The 21,803-nt window shown below is 37.4% G+C and overlaps 1 protein-coding gene across 4 annotated transcripts in view; it reads right to left on the bottom strand.

Annotated features, from left to right (window-relative positions):
* The window catches only part of GALK2 (galactokinase 2), a 52,093-nt gene that overhangs the window by 20,198 nt on the left and 10,092 nt on the right, over nt 1-21,803 (bottom strand). For all 4 annotated transcript variants that reach the window (XM_084293599.1, XM_084293601.1, XM_084293602.1 and 1 more), the window contains 3 exons: nt 19,406-19,552; nt 6,206-6,304; nt 3,373-3,525 (listed from right to left, as the gene is read on the bottom strand). In XM_084293599.1, coding sequence (XP_084149725.1) covers nt 3,373-3,525; nt 6,206-6,304; nt 19,406-19,552 — 399 coding nt within the window. The remainder of the gene's footprint in view (nt 1-3,372; nt 3,526-6,205; nt 6,305-19,405; nt 19,553-21,803) is intronic.

Raw genomic sequence — 21,803 nt, 5'->3', positions numbered from 1 at the left:
ATATGACACTGCTGTCATTTAAAACAGTGTTGTATGTGGTGGTGGAGAAAGAAACAGCTGTGTCTGGTGGCTAACGCAGAAATCAAGGTGAGAAAATTTTCTGGTGAAAGACTGCTTAAGTCTCTTCTGGACTGCTTTTCAAAGGCACTGAGCATGTAGACCTTTGTTAATTTAATGCACTTGTATTTTGGCTTACTTATTGATCAGGTACAGTAGCAATTATTGCTTCACTTATTTCATTTAAATATTCAATAATATTTGGTGCATGTTGGTGCATGTTTATGACACCAACTTAGATCTGTTCCAAGATGCTAAATGAATGGAAATTTCCCTCTCGTAATTTAATCCTAACGTTCAGCATCCCCTAAACTTTATTACCAGAGTTTAAATAGAACTAAGCATTTAGAAAAAAAATAATATAATGCTCTCTAAGGCAACAAAAGTCCTTCTACTTACTTGTAAAATAGATAATCCAGCTATAAATATTTGTCACACGCACTGTGCCATCTACTCTATTTTGAGTGGAGATGCTGTATTTTAAATGAGCTAACTACATTGAGTTTTACACATCAGATGTTCCAAATGGAAACTGACCTCTTCAGGCCTGCGGGCAGGGCTTTTGTGTAAAATTTTGTATTGTTTATAGCGAAATTTAAATTGTAACAGCACTGGGAAAAATGTTATGGGCAAAAAGATTTTTTTAAATATATTGTTTTTAATATTTAGCTGCAGCACCTCAAATTGTAATGGACACAGAACAGAAATGGGAAAAATCCCATCTATTAAACGTACAAATGTAATCCCAGCGCTGATCCCCACAGTTGGATATTTTCTTGATGATCTCTGACTAGATGGATTAAAGATGTGGACATAATCCAGCTGGCTCTTAACTGTCAGGATACAGGATCTGTAGCCCTTATTGTCTTACTGTTCAACACAGGCACACTGGAGCACGGTATGCAACTGGACAGTAAAACATACAGAGTGAATGATGGGACAAATCTAAATAAAAGAAAGCCAGGCTGAGAAGTATTGGGATACTTAGCCCTTATATAACACCATTTTCTTACACTTTATATTTCTATATACCATCTGAGTGTCTTCCCACACTTAACACACACTGGCTGATTAACTACATGGCATCCCATTTCAGACATTCTTGGCACCACTATAGCTGAAACTGAACTGAAGCACACCCTACGAAACACAGGGATAGCAGAACATTCACTAATGTGCATACTTATCCTGCAACACCTACTGCGCAAGTGTTCTGAGGTATAAAGTACATGTTAATTTCCTGTGGAACTGAGAATGTTCTGAGGAATGTAATTGACTTTAAACATGCTGTTTAATGGTGTACAGGAAAGCACTCAGAGACTAAAGCAAAAATTGAAAAAGAAGAAAAAACAAAACAAGAACAGAAAAAACTCAATCAAATAAATAGCTGTCTAGAAGGGAAAGGCATAGAACCAGAGACAGGCAATTTTGTGAGGATGCTCAAGATTTCATTTGCTGTAAGACAGACTGATATCAAAACATTCTGTACTAATGCCAGCAGAGACATGTTGTATTGGTATCTTTACTTACGCAGATTTCTGCAAGGAATAAGAAATATGAAAATGGCCTAAGTTGGAAGAGGGGAAAAAAGCCCATCGTAAGGCACTTACCAATGGGCATTTCTTGTAAAATATTATTGTGAAGCTCTGCATGTTATTTCATAATTCCATTAGCTTAATGGTGCATAAAAGACTTCCCTGCTTCCACTTACATACCTGCCCTCCTTCACCCCACTGTGACCTGTTCCTAAAGACAATCTTTCCTGGCTAAACATATTGTTATAGTGTGTGCAGCTTTCCATCTGGGTAGCATATGTTTAAAAATAGACAGGTGTATGTTGTTAGTCTACTTAAAATCATGGATCTGCTGAAGGTACCTATTTAGGGATTGCATCATAGCTAACAGGAGTGTAAAAAGTCATTCTTCCTTGCCACCTTTTGCAGTTTGCTACACAGGTTCAGTAATTTAAAGCAATTTAAAAAACTATGATTCAATTTGCCAAAGCTGGCATATGGAACAATACTTTAAAAGGTCTTACATCATAATGCACTTATGACAGTTTGCTTTTTAAAACAGATCGTTTTGGACCCTAAAAGACGTGGTTAGTTTGATCAGCTATCCTAAGTCAGAGGTTTATCAGTTATGTCAGAACCATCACGCTTAACTTGATTTGCTTAAAGGCATAGGAGCCTTCAATAACTTCAATAACAACAGCTTTAATATCTAACATAACACCTAAAATGCAGCTGTTTTTTATACGCCAGTTGAAAGCCCATTTTAAAAGTCACCTGAAGTTTAGCTTCCCTCCTGGAAAAATATCCCAACTAGCATATTTTATATTACTTTTGTCTGATAATTTCTTCAACTCTCACTTTTGTTTAGCATTAAGTATGGTATTTTTTTCATGGAATTATTATGCCAACAGGTGCTCAAAGTACCTGTTTGTTTAGATTGAGTATTGGAGTGTTGCTTAGACTTTGGCCAAATGTTTTGTGGCAAGGAGTTCCATGCAACACTTTTTAAAACTTTCATCTATACTTTGTGACCCAATTTTTCTTCTTTCACACAGCACTCTATGTTGGGTATAATTTTGAATCATTATGCTTACTTGTCCTTTAATTTAATCAAAGAAAAATCCACTGTATTTTTATAACAGACTTAAATCAAACCCTCTATCTACATATTCCTAAACGTATGGTTGGCAAAATCTATAATTAAAGTGGAACTTAGATTTGTCATGTTCAGATTCCATGTGTTTTAGAGATAATTGCAAACTACAAACTGGCAGCGCAACCTAAATGCTGGGGTTTGATTCAAGCCTGTTTTAAACTTCACACTAACATGCATGCTGCTATTCAGCATTTCCAATATTACTTCCAGGCCTCCAACTAGTAGCTTTGATGTCCTCTAAATCCTTGAAAATACACATCTACTGCCATATATACATATAAACATGTGACCACACTGGTTGCTTTCCATTATTTATCATTATTCAGCTTTAATTAGAAACAGTCTATCTCATTAACTGAGAATATTTATTTGCTGAAAAATAGACATATTCCCTCCATTCAAATATAATACAAAATAAATAGAATTAAATCACATAATCTTCTATATAAGGGCACTGTCTCTGCACTTCCGTTAAACTCAGCAGGAGTCCTGTTTCTGCAGAGATGGAAGTATCTGGTTCTGGAAAGAAAAATGCTACTTAAAGTAGCACCTAGCCAGGTGTTAAAGATACGATTGGTCAGAAGTGGAGAAAAACACATACTTAGATGAAGGTTTCATTAGAGTTTGACATAAGCCATACATTACCTTTGTAGCCAGACGACACTCCATTACCCTAGTATTGTAATGAGAAGTTGCTGCTTTATTCATTTCAACACAACTGTTAGCAATAACAAACACTGCTCCACTTGGAAGTCTAACATCAGTTGCCCTCAGAGGACTGAACTCTATCAACTTGGCCTATCAGAAGAAAAATGAATGGTTAGTTTTAATTTACTACTAGCTAGCAGTGCACTTAGTTCTATAAATCATATGCAAATTTGCATGTTTTTTCTCTTGGAAATCCAGGGACAGTTAATGAAGGAAACTGACATGAAACAGCAAGAAAAGAGACTTAACCTCATTGGCCAAGCTGCACATACATTTCAAACCCTTCCCTTGTAGCTGGATTTTAAAATGTTTCCATTAAGTCTTTGGGTTTTTTCAGGGTTTCACAGAACCCCACCCAACCTATTTTTCTTGCCTGTTTAAGACAACAGTTTTTCTTTGATCTACAGAAAAGTACCAGGCCTGGCTGAAGCTAATGTATATGCTACCAGAAACAAGCAGCTTCACATTCACTTCCCCTACACTAGTGTCCATCTCCCCCTTACTTTTCTAATTTTCCACTAAATCAAGATTTAGTTCACTGAGGTACTAAGTATTACCAAAAGTTTAGGGTTGCCTAGAGACAGTGATCATGTTACATACCAATAATCAGAGAAATGAAATAAAATGATATATAAAAAGTAGTTACTGTCTCCTTTCTTCTAAGATAAGAGACTGTCTTGCCTCACAGATGCCTTACACAGGCTATGTAAGATGTCCCCAACATTTTGTGACCTTTTCGTGGAATAAGCTAGGCATGCATTAATTAAATAATTCAGGATGTAATGTAATCAAGAGATTAAACTCACATCTGGCTTTTCAGTGGGGTAAGCTGTAAATCATGTGCCCTGCTTTTGCTCCTTAGAATAGATTGTTACTCTGCAAGCAGGGACATCTTACTGGTTTTGGCATTGTTCACCCCCAGAGAGTTCCTTGAGCAGCTAGAGTGCTAAATAAACAATGACAAATCTGCTTGTACATTATGTACAGCATGTGTGTTACTCCCTGCCATTGAGATTCTGGACCAAGTCACAAAACTACTATCAAGACAGACAGGCTTGCTTACATTTCAATATACCCTTTAGGAACTGCTACATTAGATCAGAATGTACCACTGACCTGGTCTGGTGTCCTGTGTCTGACAGTAGCCTTAAATGGATATTTAGAGGAAATATATAAATAAGTCATATACAAAGCAATCTTTTCTTCTGGTATACTTTTCCAGCTTCTCATACTGGAAGATTATGGCGGTTATACTGACACTGGAATATACATCATACTATTATGTTTAATAGCCACAAATAGACTAGTACTCTATCAGCATATCCAAGAAAATCCTTTTTGAACCCTTTTTAAACTTTTGCCGTCCAATATGTACAGTATTTCTCAATTTAGCAATGAATGTTTTGAAAAACAACTTCCTTGTTTGTTTTTAAATAAGCTGCTTGCTAATGTCATTGTGTTTCTATTAGCGCTTCAGTTATGAAAAACACTGAATTCTCAATTTACCTTCTCTAACCCTTTCAGTATTTTACAAAGCTTCAAAATTTCACCATCAAAGGTACTGTTTCTCCAAGCTGAAGTTTTAAATTATTCAGTCAGTGCTCGAATTGTTCTAGTTATGTTATTTTTTTTTTGACATGGGTGGCCAGAGCTGAATTCAGCTGCAAGTATACTGAAGCAAGGATGCTTTGTGTTCAGTTTATGATTTCTTTTTTTTTATCTTTTCTACCATTTTCTTTGCTTTTCTGACCACCACCTATATGTATCTGAAAAGTCTCCACTTATAAGATCCTCTGTGTGTATGCCAGGAAAATATGCAACTTTCTTCAGCATTAGTGTAGCCGCATGTTTAATACTAACAGTATAAAGCATGAAGGAAAGGTACAGAGTAGGCACAGGTGATGTGAAATCGAAAATAAATGTGTCATGAGGGCACTAAACATTTGGTGTAATTCTAGGAAATAGTTTATTTTCTGTATAAGCTCATCCAAGATATGGCAATAAAGCACAAAATCTGTAGAGATATAAAATCACTTCAAACAGATTATAAGCAGACTAAAGGTCTCCCATGAAAAGCTGCATTCATTTCAGTAAATGTATTTTGACACCTTTTAGGTTTGAATGTTCACAGTTCTGTGCACCCTCTGAGACAGTGGATGAACTTCATTGTAAATTCCACTGCGAACACTCATGCATAACTTGGCAGGTCCTGTGTATCATTGCTAGTCCACCTTCTGTCACCATGTTTAAGACAGCTAAATACCTTCTACATCAGAATTCAGCCACAGAATTGTCTGGAATTACCAAAACTGGGGAAAAAAAAAATCTCCATTGTCTTTCTAACTTGACCTGGCAAAACTTCCTAGAACTCTTTGGTTATAAGAAGTTTCAAGAAAGCATTTTTATAATAATTATCCCATTTGCACTGAATACAAGGCATACCAGCCATTCAGATTTCATTATATGGGAAATCTAAGTTCAGTGATCAATTAGCCACATAGTGTGAAACCTGGAGCTCTTCTAGGGTGCATCTTTCCCCACAACTTTTCTTTTCTTCTTCCTTCCATTTCTACTTTTCACCATCTTATTCTTTCAAACCTGTTGTACCCAGTTGTGCACAAGTTTATACATATAACTCCTGTTTTGTTTGCAATGGTGCTTATCCTGCTTGCTGAGTTATTCTATTTTTTTGTCTTTCTGCTAGATATGAAGACATCATTTACATTAACGAATATCACATTGTTGGTTTAGGTCAGAAAGATCCACATACAGTTCCTTCTTCTGCCAGGAAAGAGATTGCCTGGTCCATTCCTCCACCTTCTGTGCCAATGTAACGTTCACTCTTTGTGCAAATTTCTGCAAGTTCCACCTGAAAAAACAATAAATGTGAACCTTCAGCCAAGATTAATGATGATACTTTTACACTGCTTACATAGGAACTAGTGAGAAAATGAAGGAGATAAATGGCAGAGCTGTGAGACCATTCTCTCTCACACACCAAGCCGTATAAGCTGGTATCAGCCAGGATGCCACATGTCCCCTTTTTCCTCTTGTTCTGAAGCAAAAGAGAATCAACTATGCAGCCTCCACGAGACCCACTGCAGCCAGACGTTTTCCAGAGTAACTTTGTTTAGATGATTGACGTTGGTAGCCGTCCCACCTTCCTTATTTGCCTCACACTCCCCCACCCCAATAGCCAATATTTTGATGATTTATTAGTTGAATCCATATATGTACTTATCTTGTTAGCTTACAGAATGATGGTAAATTGATACTTTATACTATTTTAATACACTAACTCAATAATCAGAAATTATGGATTGAAGCTAACTCAGAAACTCTTTCTCACTGTAAATACTCTAATCAGTGGTGCTTGTCAGTTCGCTTTGAGATACTGTACTCCACTTACATTGTTTATCTGACATCATTTGTAATTATATGTGATTCACATTCTTTTGTGACATTTTAGGCATATCTTTGTGCATTCTGATACTTGCAGGTCAGAGGATACTATGGGAGTGTGGAATATCACTATCATAACTGTCAAAAGTAATAATTTACAGGAAAGCTTTCAGCCATCAGGCCAAGTCAAAACAGAACACAGAGAAGCCATGGAGAATGGCTGAAGAACATAAACTTCTCAAAAGGAAGTAGGTCAAAAGTATACATGTCCTCACACCATAACCCCTACCAGTTTGTTTTTCTAAGCACAAGGTAACCACAGAAAGATGAGAAAAGAACTTTAGAAAAGTTGCAGCCTGTTTCTCAGTCTGGTAGCAAAGTCAGATTCAGATTCCACACTGCGGATGTAGCACCACATGACTTCAGCTAAGCAGCGGGGCAGGGACATTAGCCAGTACACAACTGTAAAAGGCAGCAGATAGAGGCAGTAAATCACCATACTAAGAACAAGGTATGTGCAGTGTGCCTGCCTGCTTGCTTGCTTAATTTCTGTAATGGCACCAGAGACAACGTTGTAAAAATGGTGCCTACATCAGTGTAATCAGGCTGAACTGCTTGCAAACACAGTAACAACCAATTTACTCAGTTCACAATACAGTTATGGTCAATAAGCCTCAGGCTGATAAGCAGAAGCTATCAAAAGAACATTAACAAATTACTCTAGAACTATGCAAACTACCTCTCTGAATGAAACGTCAGTGGAGTTTAGGTTGTCATCAGAGACCCACGCTGGTGTTTCTGTTTAAGTGGATCCTGTTATACAGGTGAAAAGACCAAAGGGTTTGTTCAGCTTATATGGGTGCTGTATAGGGTAAACGGCCACTTGTAACACCATTGATGAGAGAAAATAGAAAGAACAAACAGCAAAAATACTCTCCTTTTCTACTCTGCTTTTCCTTTGTGTATTTTAAAAATGAGCTGAAAAGGAGATAATACTTCTTTTATATATATAAATATATGTAACATATAGGAACATCGTTCATTTTGATTATTTTTAAAATAAAAAAAAAAACATCTGCCAGTGCCTTTTACTGAAGAACAGGTTCCTCAAAATTTGTTCTTCCTCTCTCGTCCCACATCCACTGCATTAAGTCCATTTCCAGTTTGAACCTGGAAGTCTACCATGTGTCCCTGTTTCACTACAAATTGGGAATAATTCTGAATGAAATGCTAATGAATGTAATGCTGTTTTTTTTTTTTTCCCCACTTAATGCTAAAACTCTCAGCAACAGTCCCACAGAAAGAAAGAACAAACTCTCACATGTGGCAGTCTCTCGATGAACTCCTTTCTCTCAATGAACTCCTTTTTACATTTGAAGGAGTGCCCATTTACAAACATCTGTTGCTGAACTGTAGAAATGCAGGCGTGTTCCAGACAGTTCTGCTGAACCTGCCTTTCACCCTTCTGAGAACTGAGCAATACCACAGCTCTGACTTTTGCTGCCACTGGCAGGAGACATCACACTGGAGTTCATGAATATTACTCACTGGCAGCAACAGGAACGTCTCCACAGTGGCTGGAAAGACCATGCCAGCACACTGGTCATGCACACTTAAATAGGAGCTGTGGCTTTGCAAAGCTGGCCTGAAGTAGAGCTCCTAGGTACTCTCACTGTATGTTACACTCTTGGGCACAGCTGCCTGAGGTATTATTTCATTTGCAATTGCCAGATAAAACTTTGCAGAAGTCAGAAGTTGAGCATTTCACCCTTCACTTAGTCTGACTGCATGTCATCTCCATATACAAATCAGCTACCACTTGATTGCTCAAATCATTTAGACTTTATGAGCCTGGGCTTATTAAATAAATATCAGAAGTCTTGCAGAGGAGGAATGTTAGCAATTAGGACAGTGCCACTCCCCCGTCCCTTTACATGGTCTGGTGAATTGTGCCTGGTTAAGCGCTGGGCCCTGCTTCGTCCCAGCTCACCAGCTGTCCAGCTGCGTACGCTGGGTAACAGCGCTGCCTGAGCTTGAGCAATTTTTGTTTTGAAACTCAGCAACGATTGGCAGGACCACCAAGTAGTAACTGGCAAGGGTTGAGAAGAACCCTCTCCACAAGACAGCCCAAGGCATCCCTGAAACATGATTTGGTTTCTAATTTAAACAGGCCCTCGCTGACACAGGCTGGCCTTCTAATACTAGGATGAGAAGCATGTGAATGGAGGGGAAAGCATCATCTGTATATAAAACAGTTTCTACTTACTATTGAAACAAATGGGCAAATGATTGCCTTTTTGCTAAAACGAGTGAGAGGGCGAAGGTCAGAGGAACTGAATTATTGCACTGGAAGTTAATGTGAAGACTAAATTGAGAGCCTTGTGTACATATTTGATACTTGGAAAAGGACGGTCATATGGCTGAAACAGTGAGCTGAATGTCAGAAGGTCTGGGCTCAGTTTCTAGCTCCACATTAAGTTTCTTGTGATTCAGGGAAAGCCCCTTTAACTCATCATCACTCTGTTTCCTCAATAAAATTAGAAGTATCTTCCCCTTCTTGGTAATTAGTAAGTACTGCTTGGGATTCTTAGATGATAATGATGTAAATATATGTGACTTCATTACTAGAAACTGAAAAAACGTTTTGCTACATGAGTTCTCTGGCTTAAGGCTTTGACATAAAACTACGCAAAGGAAAAAATTGCTAGAACAGTGTAATAAAAGGAGATAATGAGTGCCTGTCCCAGGGCAATACCTTGTTTCCATTCAACATGCAACACATAGAAGCCCCTTAAGGCACAACCTGTATGAATCATCTGTTATTTGCATCTCATGACAGGGTTTGTCTCACCTGTGAAAATACTGAGCTTCTCAGATCCCAGATTTCACTGCACAGTTTGGCAACATCTCAAGTGTATGTCTGAACAGTACCTTGGAATGCAGCATTTACTTCCCCCTGGCTACACCGTGGTTCCTGCAGGGTTAACTCGGAGCATTCTCATAGCCAGGTTTAGGGGAACCTCACCCCGGGCTCCACTGTGGCATCACCTACCAGGCAGTTAAGTTCAGAGGCTGCCAGCCACTCCTCAGTAGGGCTAAAAGTACAACTATCAGGAATAACTAACATCATTCCCATTGAGTTCTCCAGCAGCAGAAATAAGCCCTAAACAGGTGTTCTTGCAGAGCTACGTGAAAGGAGACATTTGTTCTTCATGACTCACTATGGGAAATAGCATTGAAAGACTAAACCCCATCTGCACATAGACTACACTTTCATCCCTTAAATTATGATCCATATGTAAGATCACCTTCTGCTAATCACAAAATATAAATAGTTTTATGCACCTGAGACTCATGAGTGTGAGTCTCATGCCATCCCTAAAGCACTATTTCAAAAACATTAATAAATCATCATTTAAGTCTCCATAGATTTTTACATACTTTACTTTAAAAGCATTCCTATAAGGCTGCTGTTATCTTCAATTTAGATACAGTACAGATATTTACATGATTTGTTCAAAGTCATACAAAGCCCAAGTAGGAATTCAAAAAACTCCCTTTTTCCAGTATTGCAGTTTATTTCTCCAAAGAATATGGTCTCAGGGAAACCACTGCAGAATGGGTTTAAAATCATTTTAAGATGATGGTAATGAAAAGTGGTACAAAACGATACCAAAATCAAAGTACAAAGGGGTTTGAACAGCAGCATTACAACTAGAAAACAAATGATTTCGTTAATTAGATGTCCCAGCTATCTGTGATCCACATATGCTACTGCCCTCCAAATTTCTTTATTATTGTTCCAGGGAAGTTGTTCCAACAGGGCAGGCTACACTAGGACATCATTTGTGAAGAACATCTATCGTAAAGACAGTAAGTCCTAAGCCATCACCTACATTTTTGAACAAGCAAAGTGATACATTTAACATACTTCAAAAAGTAAAGCTCAAACACCAGGATATGTTTTCTTCAATTTCATCCCACCCTCAAATTGCCTCCACCCTAAATCCTAACCCAAGCCAAGAATGGAGGTATATATAATACTCCTGAGTAAGTAACAGGTTGTCAGTTAGATAAAATAAATTAAAAGTCTTGGGTCAGAATAAAATTATAGAAAAATGTAGACTATATTAACAAAAAAGAGACATAGCAGGTCAGACCAAAGCCACATCTTGTTCTGTATCTTATAACAGAAAGTAGCCTCTTAGTATGGAGCAAAGGCCAAGTATAGAAGACATTTCCCCAAAACATTTTTTTTTGATGCACGGCTTCCTGAGCTGAACATGAATTCTGTACACTTAGAAACCAATGATGGATTTATTATACATGTATATGAATTTGTCCAGACTCCCCTTTAACCCATTCACAGTTTTAGCATGTGGAACATCCAGTAACAAGGACTTCCACAACTTCTCGGACAATAAGCATCTCCCGTGTATGTTTTGAACATACACCTGCCTAGCTTCATTTGATACCCTCTGGCATTGTGAGGGGTAATGAACAATTGATTCCCATTCACTATACCAATTGCATTAATCGTTTCACCTTATCATTTATCTCTCACCTCTTCTTCAAGCTCCTTCTTCCAAAGAGTCCTAGCTTACTTTTATGGAGTTCATCCTGTACCTTTAATTGTCCCTGTGGCTTTTTACCTGAACCTTTTCCAGTTTAATTATCTTGGTTTGTAAGAAAGGACAGAGGCAGACTTCCAGCTTTTCTAAGACTATCTCGGAGAAAAATTCACTGTATCTTTTGTATCTTTTTTGTATATATATATATATATATATATATATTTATTTATTTATTTATTTATTTATATTTATATTTATATACAAATATACAATATATATACAAAAAGATACATATATTTTTTATATTTATTTATTTATTTATTTATTTATTTATTGTATCTTTATGTGGCAAACAAGCCACAAAATAGTGGCTCATATGGTACATACAGCAATGCAGCCTCTACCAGTTAGGAACCTGAACTCTTCCACCCCTTTCACTGAGGTTACTGTCCTGACACTCCAGTCAACAGGACAGGCTATGCAACCACGTCAGCCATGGCAAAATCCATTTGCTAAACATGTTTTGCAGTGGCATGGGTGAAGCACACTGCTACTTTCTGCAGACCACAGTGAAGGCTGTAAACATGAGCCATAATAAGCAGGGAATGGAAACTTAAATATCGAAAGTTAGTCTAGCAAGACCTAGAGCTATTTTGTATAGTTAGTTTGTTTAGGCTCTGAGCACATGAGAGGGACGAGCAAAACATGACAGTAATAATAGCTGGTAGTGAGTTAAACCTTGAAATCTCCCTGCTGATCTGTCAGGAAACACTAAATATTGTAGCTCTTGAATGCCAGACCAGCTATGATACATACAAACACAAGCAGTACTTTTATATCTGTTGGCAAGTACACATGCCAGATTGGCTGTGTGCGCGTGGGGGATGTTTAGTGTCAGGGAATCACATGAGATACTAAGTTTAACATTTTTGTTGTTTATCCAATATAAAAGATACAGCACAATAAATGAGAATATCCCTGAGATGAGATGAGAATAAAACAATACAAAGCAACATCATTAGGAGTCAAATCTCAGTGCATACATTTCACTCACTTGCCTGATAAGCAATTAGGCATTTAGAAATATAAACGAAGCAATAACCTACCAAGGAAGCTGCTGTCTCTTAAGCGTTTCAAAACTCAACTCAGGTTTTAGACATCTTTAGTTGGAGCATTTGGACAAAGCGAAAATTAACAATATACAAAACCTTCTTCAGGCTGCTCCTTACTTCTGCACTCTTTTCAGAAGCTTAATTCTAAATTATGCTCAGAATGTATCCTATTGCAGGAGGCAGCACTTACCATTTTGTGTATCAAACAACTGGCCCCCATGTGCAGGCATAGGCTAGCCTTTGATCTAAGAGCTCTACTACCTACTTCTGCTTTTTGTTTGAAACAATTTAAGGTTCTCCCTGATAAGGAGCAAGTCAATCTTGGGTTACAAGGAAAGAAATTACTAACACTTAAACCTGTTTTATCTTTGAGCCACAAGGTTTCCTATCCAGCATGCAGAAAGTCTAACCTGGGAAATCATATTAGTGGAGATATAATTTAGTCTGACAAAGAAGGGTTGTGATTTTTTATTATTTGTTGCCTTATGTGTAGTTACTCTAGATAGAGAGATTACTTGTAATAAGCCCTCATCAATAGCGCTGCATCATGTTACCTTATTTTGTTGTTTTTTAATGGAAAAAGTGGATTGTCAGTAAAATGATACTTTTCACTAGTGTGTATTTTTCACTGTATGTTTACTTTTCAATATGAAACACCTAAAACTCAGGTTTTCATTTTCAAATGAATATTTCAAAAATGCTGAAGAACTGATAGAAGAGTATTTCTCTATTTCCAGGCACAATCCACCATTGTATTACATTTGACCTTTTATACCCTGATACTTCAGTAGCATGACAACTCACGAACCACCCAGTACAGCTTATATGATTCTCTACTGTCTTATCATTTATTTTAGTTTCTTTCATTTTGATATTATTGATAATGACTATGAAGGTTTAGACAGGCAAAGATATTTAGGTATAAAATGTGTAATAAAATGTGTAATAAAAATGAACAAAAAAACACTTACAGAAGTTTTCCTAAAAATAGCAACCTCCTAAGGTATTATTTAAGTGAGAACAGACAAGGGAGTTTCGACTTCAATAGTCCCCTTGCTCACAAAGAGGCCAAGGGCCAACTGCTCTGATTTTCACTCAGTGCAATGGGTCTGGACAGTATGTGAACTGTGACAGAATTTGTCCCTATATAACTGTCATTGTCAATATGTTCCATACCACTGATCAATCCCTTTCAATCTCACACAGACCTTTAAAGAAGTAAACTTGTGTAAGCTTAAACCTCTTAAAAGAGTAAGACAATTAGTGAGTAGGAGACAGGCAAATATTTCTTAGTAAAACAGAATTAGTGTTGCTTAGTACTTTTTTGGAACAGCTTACTCTACATTACCCAGAAACCTGATATATACAAATCCAGAATGACAGCAACCAAAATAAAGCAGCCTTCTCTATAAAATGATAGTATTAAATTACATCTACCTCAGTGGTTTTATGTAAGTTCATTCCAGCCAAAGTTAAACATGCTAGATTTTCTATGTATAACAAGGCAGGAATAGTGATAACTAATGTTCAAAATGGAAAAAAAAAATCCCGTTTTAAAGTTTACCGTTCATGAAGGGAAGCTCTACGAAGAGAAGAATTCATTAACGAGAGTTATTTTTAGACTGTCATTTTCAGTGCTTCAAAAAGCTATTCAGCATGCATATTTAACTAACTGGAGTATTTAAATATCTATTGATCTATTGAGCCCAAAGTCCTGCATGTACATTTAGTTTCTCTACAGCAATACAGTAATGGCTCTGCAATGCAATTTCATTAATGCCTTCTCTGGTTTAATCTGAAAAGTCAGACTCTGTTACTTCTCTTTACAGAACGTTGGTAATTTTATGGCAAGTTTAGCACCCAGGAGATTTTCTGTGAAATCATTTGGGGTTCACAGAATACAGGACTGAAAAGTGAGAACACGCATCTAAGAGTAAAAAAACATTTTCCATCACTTAAGTCACATTTAAAGTTAAGTTAGATGTTGATCTTTTATTTCTATCTTTGCATGTTTTATATGTTATTATATATATATATGCATGAAAATAACTTCTGAAATATACAGCACCATGTTTCATTTATTAGGGCATAAAATTATGCCCAAATTTTGAGGTTATTTCTACGACTAGGAATATCCTTATTTTTAATATCTAGTCTTGACTAGGGATAGATTGCAGAAAGTTACCATCTGCTTCCAGTTTGCATACAAAATCCCAATTAGCTAAACTTCATATATGTTTTGCAAGGTAATTATCCTTACTTTTTTCAGAAATAGGAAAGAATTTGTCAGATAGCATCTGAATGTCCTCATAACCACAGCAATCTTAGCTTGACTTCGTCTGCCCTCTAACATACTCAAATAAAAGGTTATCAATTTGGTTGATGAGAGATTATGGCCTTTGATTACTGTTGCTCTGAAGTACTCAGTTTCCCCTTGATTACAAACACACAGTCAAATTTAACAAGTTAAAAAACCACAAGTTTTAATTCCATAGGAAAAGAAAGGATTTTTAACATTTCTCAATATTAAAAGTACTTTAAAATACAGCATCTAGGTACCATTTTCTGTGTAAGCAACCTGAGGTTCTTACATAAATCATCTGAGCATGAATCTATCAAACATTTTTGATGCAGCAATATTATAAAACGATCCTAATCAGAATTACCAGCATATATTAATAATTTCAAAGTCACACTATCAGTATGACTACTCACAGATTTTCTTGTCAAATATTAAAGCCCTACTGCATACCAGGAAAATTATCAGGAAGGGGTAAAGTAACCAATTCATGTCCTTTTCTTATCATATACAGGCTTCAGAAATAAAGTAGAGGTGATTCATGTTGGTCCCTCTTTTCTCCCACTGAAATCAATGACATTACCATGTAGTGTAGCTGCTTAAATACAAGACAACGTTGAATGTTTTGACAATCCCACACTCCAATTCAACTGAGCTGTAGTGTGATAATATTGAAGCCCATAGACTCAGTGCCACTACAGATTAGACTGAGGTCCTTTAATCAAAATTCTGTCTAACTTATAATATAATTTAACTTCCTATGCTCAACATTTCAAATTAAATTAAATAAACCCTATTGGCTTTATATCTATTTTTGCCAATAAGTATGTGCACAGCTGCCCAGTCTTGAGCAACAGAAAAAAATATTAGGGTGGCTGAAGAGAACTTAGTACCACAAGATTTAACATTTGGACAGCAACACTATCATCACATCTTTCAAGTAAATATAGTTATTCAAATGTACTAAATGATTTTCTGTACTTATTAATTCCTACCATGAAACACAAAGCTGGGACAATTTAGAGCATTATTCCATTTCCTTTACAAAAAGTATCTTTTCCTGATGAAAACTTGTACAAAAGATTGATTTTGTAACAGTAAAATAAAAATCACTTTAAAATCAAAAGCTAATACTGAGCATTGCTGTTCTTTGAGAGATGCCAGCAGAGTCTTACACTGGTATCCTGTTTGGAGAAGAAAAATGGATTCTTTTTAAGGATCGCATTCTAAATTTTCCATCTTGCTATTTCAATGCTGTTGTACTGCTGCAACTGGTTAGCACTGCACATCTGGCTGAATTGTCTTGAACTAGTATTTTCCCTAAACTATTGTGTATGTGTGTGATGGGTTTTTAAAAAAATACTGTATGCAAACTGAAACAATGCCCTATTGCAGACTGCTACACACAATAATTAGAGAGCATATTTTTTTCCTGATTTTGTTTTCAACGTCAGGAAAAAAAAAAAAAACACAAACTATTTTTAAATCAAGCCACCATGAAATTCTAACTATGTTTGTACAGTATTTTTCGTTTAGGGGTTTGGCTTTTTTTTTGGTGTCTTAATCTCATAGGCCCAAACATCACACTGGAAGTGTTATCTCACAAAAGCTCTAAATTTCAGCAATTTTTACTCTACAGCTACTATTTTAAACATAGATTTATCAGGAAAGAGAGAGCACGCAAATATTGTAATAAAAACAGTTTCACAGAAGCAAAACAGATAAATGTTCCGTTCAGTAAAAGGTCAATTTTTCATACCTTTGGCTACAGAAGCCCTACCATTCAGCCAAATTTGATTCCAAAGCCAAAAGTTTCTGTCCTGCTGTTACAGCCCATAGTATTAAGATTTTGCAAAGTCCATCAGACTAATGAGGGGTAAAAAGTCAATCTTTTCTCATAAAATTACCACGACAGCCTACTCTAATGACCAAATATTGTTACTTATAAATGCTACCATTTACAACTTCTGCAAATCTAAGCGTTTGAAAATAAAATAAAAAATAAAATAAAAAAATAATAATAATAAAAAAAGATGGGGGTGACAAGACAAGATAAGTGACTATTTCTTCCTTAAAATTAAACAGAAACAAATATCCAGAGCCCTAAAAATGTAAGATCCTGGTTTGCTTTCTAGCAGAAAGGATCTGGAATACCCCTACTTCTGTTCAGCTAAAATTTTCCCTGCCATGGGGGAGCTCCCAGCTGATACACAGCCAGTATTACTAGATCCTGCACAGATACCACTTGACACCAGCAAAGGCTGCATTAGGAGCTGTAAAGAAGTCACGAGAGCACGTTTTATACTTCTGAGGGCTCACATGCCTAGATTACTGTAATTTATACTCAGACTAACACTGCCTTATATGAGGCAGTTCCACAGGGCTAAGCAGAAGTTCAGTGCAACAGCAAACCTGGATCTGGCTAGACATAAGAGGTCTCTTAACACTAAATAATAAATTAACCAAGAACACAACAGATTTGGGAAAAGTTTGAGCCTAAACAACAGTAATCAGTCTACAGAGCTGCCATCCTCTGTCTTACCCAGCACAACCAGGTGTCTCTGTCTGTACAAGCACACAAAATCTTGGACATGTTCTTAACTGCTCCTGTGTTGGCTATTGGGAATTCTCATCTGTACATTAATTGCTCATTTTTCATCACAAGTGCAAAATACTTGGCTGCAGACAGCTGGAGTTCCTGGCAAAAATGTGAAATTGTGTCTCTTGTGTTTGTGCAGCTATATTTGAGACACAACATTAACTTTCAGCACCTTTTCCAACCAGCAAGCAGAAGGAATTTTGGTTTGATTGAACAGGACACACGAGGAGAAGGAAAGACATTCAGTAGAGTCTCTGTCTTTCTTTTGTTCCTCCACAAGTTTCTATAAAAATGCTGAAAGAGTTTTGCACCTTTCTTCAGAAAAAAAGTCTGGCATAATGCCAACCAGTACTCCCAAGCCATGCGTAAATTTACCTCAAGATACACACTGTATCATTTATTCTTGGGAGAAAGCAGTATTTCTTGGAATAATGAAAACCTGGCTTCTGGTTTTCCACTTACAGATTTCTACTACCTAGTAAAACTTGGGTTTTCTGACTTCTGCCAGTTTTATGGGTTTTGCAGATACCCAATACTCTCTGAACACACGCACTCCAGTGACTTTGATCAGGAGTTTCCCAGCTTAGCTCTTTTGGTTACCACCATCAGAGATGGTGCTGACCTGTGTGATAAGACCATCTCTGCAAAACCAAAAGCTTCTTGGCAAGCCAGGTACACAATTATACTATAAAGAAGCACATCTGTCACTTCCAACCCTCTTCTTGCAAAGCTGCACTCATCTAACCGGGGTCCCCAGTTCCATGTCTTCCTCTACCATTGCACTATGTCTCACCTCACAAACTACAGCCTCTGTTAAACACCCAGTCCCTTACTTAGCCTTTGACCACACGCTGCACCAACACAAAGCAGGGTGACAATGACTGTAGCCACATCCTCCTCCCTGGAAAGCCAGTGCACCTTGCCAACCCTGCTTCTTGCTGCCTTAGCCCTGCTTGATACCTTCCTGAAGCACTTTGAGTTGTGCAATGTGGCTTGGAGAACTTACTGTTGAGCAGATTGCTGCAGCTGCAGCAACATCGAGGAGCAAGCCACAATGGATCAGAAAAAGCTTTCTGTGTGGAGCTGTTTACCTTATGGCTCCGATAAGTGCTTGTATACAAGCACTGTTAACAGCTGCCATCACCATGTACCACTTCAAGTTGGCTTTGTACCACAACGTGGGAATGTCTGACTTAATTAGACAATAGGCACAAATATGTGTAACAGTCACATTTAGATTTGTTTTTTTCTCTTCCTGACAATGTTCTAATTTAAGATCCTAGTTTCACTTAACCAGACATTTTTACTGGAGAGAACTTCATTCCCATACAGCACTTTCAAGGACCATGACTCCTCCAGAACTTTTTATTACACAAGCCAAGTTCTGCTAACACTTGTGTTGGTAACAGGTCACATACTTGGGGTTTGTTTTTAGACTAATGTTTGTTTAAAAAAGTGAGGAATACATTTTGGATTATAAGTATGTTCATTCCAAAAAAACTGTGAAAAGAATAAGAAGAGTCAGATGGAAGAATTTTACCTCTGCTTTGTGCTGATTATATAATTTATCAAGAAATTGTTCCACAGGCCTCCAACAGATGCTATGCTGTTGCAGCCATGAAAAGTCATTCAGGGAGAGGGTAAAGGCCTCGGGGGTGTGGTCCACATGCTTTAGCACATATATCCTCAGTCCTGGCCTGCAAATAGCACATCTGGTCCAGGCATGGACCTCATGGTTGGCCAAAACACAGGCTTACAATAACGCTCCTTTTTTTCAGCTTTAATGTAAGCCTGTTTTCTTGCCAAAATCAAATCCTGCCAAAATTTGGCCAAAGATGTTTGCTCAATTGTGCAATATCTTAAGTTTATATCCAACAACTCTTTGCAAAAACAATTGTATCGTGTTTTTAATGTTTACAGGCATTAACAATATTTAATTTTACGTAGAATTTTACTGCTGACACTCTTGTGTTTTACAGTAAATTACCTTAGAGAGGGTTTTTCCATTAGCTCTTAGTGTCACGAGTCCTGCACAGCACACCAAAGCACTGGAGCTAGAAAGACCAGAACTTGGAGGGATGGTTCCATCTAGCAGACAATTCATTCCAGTTGGGTTATTAAGACCAAAATGTTCCTAACAATGAAAAAATAAACAATCTCAGTTTCAAGTACTGACAGGCTCAGGCTTGCAATTATCTGACACTTAGAAAGAGAATCTTTCTGCTGAGTTGCTGGAACCAAAGACCTGCTTCTGGTATCTCCAAAATAAAGTGAAATTTTCATGCTATTCTTTAAGAACAAAGCCAATGGTAAGGCTTCAGCCAAAGGTATGTCTGCAGTTCCTGTACACAAACATACATGGACTGACAGAACTGCACCCCAAGCAGAATTCAGTGTGGGCTAAGTGCCCAAGAATTTACCAAGCTTCGTGGGTGGGTTTTACAGCACTGGCTCAGCTCTGAGCTGTCATGGTGACAGTACCGGAGGTTACCAATCATTTGACACCCTCCTTTCATCCTTTTTTCCTCCACTCCTCACTAAATGCATCCCAAAGAGTTTGCAGTCCACTTCATGCCTCACTTTTAATGCTGGCATGTAGTATTAGGGAGCTAATCATGCTGATCAGGAACTAGTAGCCATGCAGCTGTGTTCAGAGCCAGATACTCGTATCTCCTGAAGCACCCACAGGACTGGCACTGAAAAAAATATAATGGTATTTGAAGAACACTATGCTTTAGGAGGCACCAGCAATGATAGATCTGTCATGCTAATTTTAGAATAAAATTTGAGACATTTTTACATACGTAACAAATATCACAGATAATATATTTAATAGAGAAGTCATAAATCCTCGTGTACATATTCTTTTAATTACTCTTTAGTTGTGTCTTTTTATCTAGCATAACTTTTATATAAATTTCTCTCTTTTGTTAGTTAGAAGTAAACACGCAGTACATACTAAAAAAGCTTTGCACATGTATGGGAGGTATATGAACAACTATATTCTGATACGGACTTATATGTCAATGAACTATATTAAAATAATCAGAAAAACAGTCAATAATGAGAAAAACAGCAGTGTTTCCATACAGAAGCACCCACCTTCAAAAGATTTCTACTACTTTTCCTGCAGTAACTTCAACCATAAATACCAATGGTAGAGATCCGCAAACACAAAGCACCTCCTTTAATGTTTTCTAGCATCACTTCAAATTTTAAATTTCCCTTTCTCCAAACAGAAGGGAATTAATACCTGAAATACTACTGCTGCCCTTCATGAGGAACACTAGACAGGCTTGTTCAAAAACAGAAAATGATTGAGTAACCAGAAACTGATCCACAGTTTTTGGACTGTCTTGAATGTGAATCAGGCTTGCAAACTTATCACGCAATGTTTAAATAGAAAACGTATTTTGGTTTCAAAAATGAAAATGGACTTTGCCAAGTTCTGCAATAGTTCTGTCCCAAAAGGATAGCATGTTCAATTTAATATAAACAGATTATCCCGCTGGACCCTCTAAATACTTGTATTTCAGTGTTTAAGTCTGTAACATTCATGCTTATTTTCTGCCAGTGCTTGAGTCTGAAAACCTGCTTTGCAAATTAACCTTCTGGTATAAAAGCTTGTCCTTAGGAAAGAAATCTCAGTAGCAGACTGCAAAAGAAGGAAAGTCAATTGGTCATGCTAGCCTTAATATAAGAAAAGATATATTGAAAAGAAACTTAATCTATATATCTACAGTCAATACAATTTAAATGCACGTGTTACTGAGCTATGTAAAATTGAAAATACTCACATTACTGCAAATGTAAGTAATTTATAGGGATCTAAACATAGCAGGGGGTCTGTTTAGGAACTATGGATCGTAATGAAGTGATTCGTGGCACTGATTGTTCCAAAAATCGTATTTTGAAGACATCAGTGCCAGGTCTAAAGCATGCTTTCTTGGCTGCCTGCAGTGCTTATCTACTGCATCACTCTGTGGGGTGACCCAGATGGCCTAACTAGAGACGAGCTTCATGTGCTTTCAGAAGCACATTTACCCATAATTTGGGCTGGCTGTGATGACCTTACCTTGCTGTCACTCTTTATCCCATTGACCCTTCAAGAAATGTCACTGGATTGGCACTAGGCTGAGAAGTCACTGTGTTTTTTTTTACTCAAAGGACCGTGAATCACCTGCAAAGGACAGGTGAGATTTATAGGAAGCCTCAATTCTGAGTTCAGGCTGCCTCCCAGGGCCATACTGACAATCAGCAGTTGGTTTCACAAGCAGTTCAGTCTTCAAGTCAGTCCGGAGACAGGCTAGCTCACAGAGGAGAAGATAAAGCTCAAATGAGCAGACAGGAAAACGTCTGTCTGTTCAGTGTTCCACCCTTTACCA

Source organism: Netta rufina (genome assembly GCF_964035555.1).
Source record: "Netta rufina genome assembly, chromosome: 11".
NCBI lineage: Eukaryota > Metazoa > Chordata > Aves > Anseriformes > Anatidae > Netta > Netta rufina.
The sequence above is the reverse complement of the archived record's forward strand: the minus strand, read 5'-3'. Positions and strand labels throughout refer to the sequence as shown.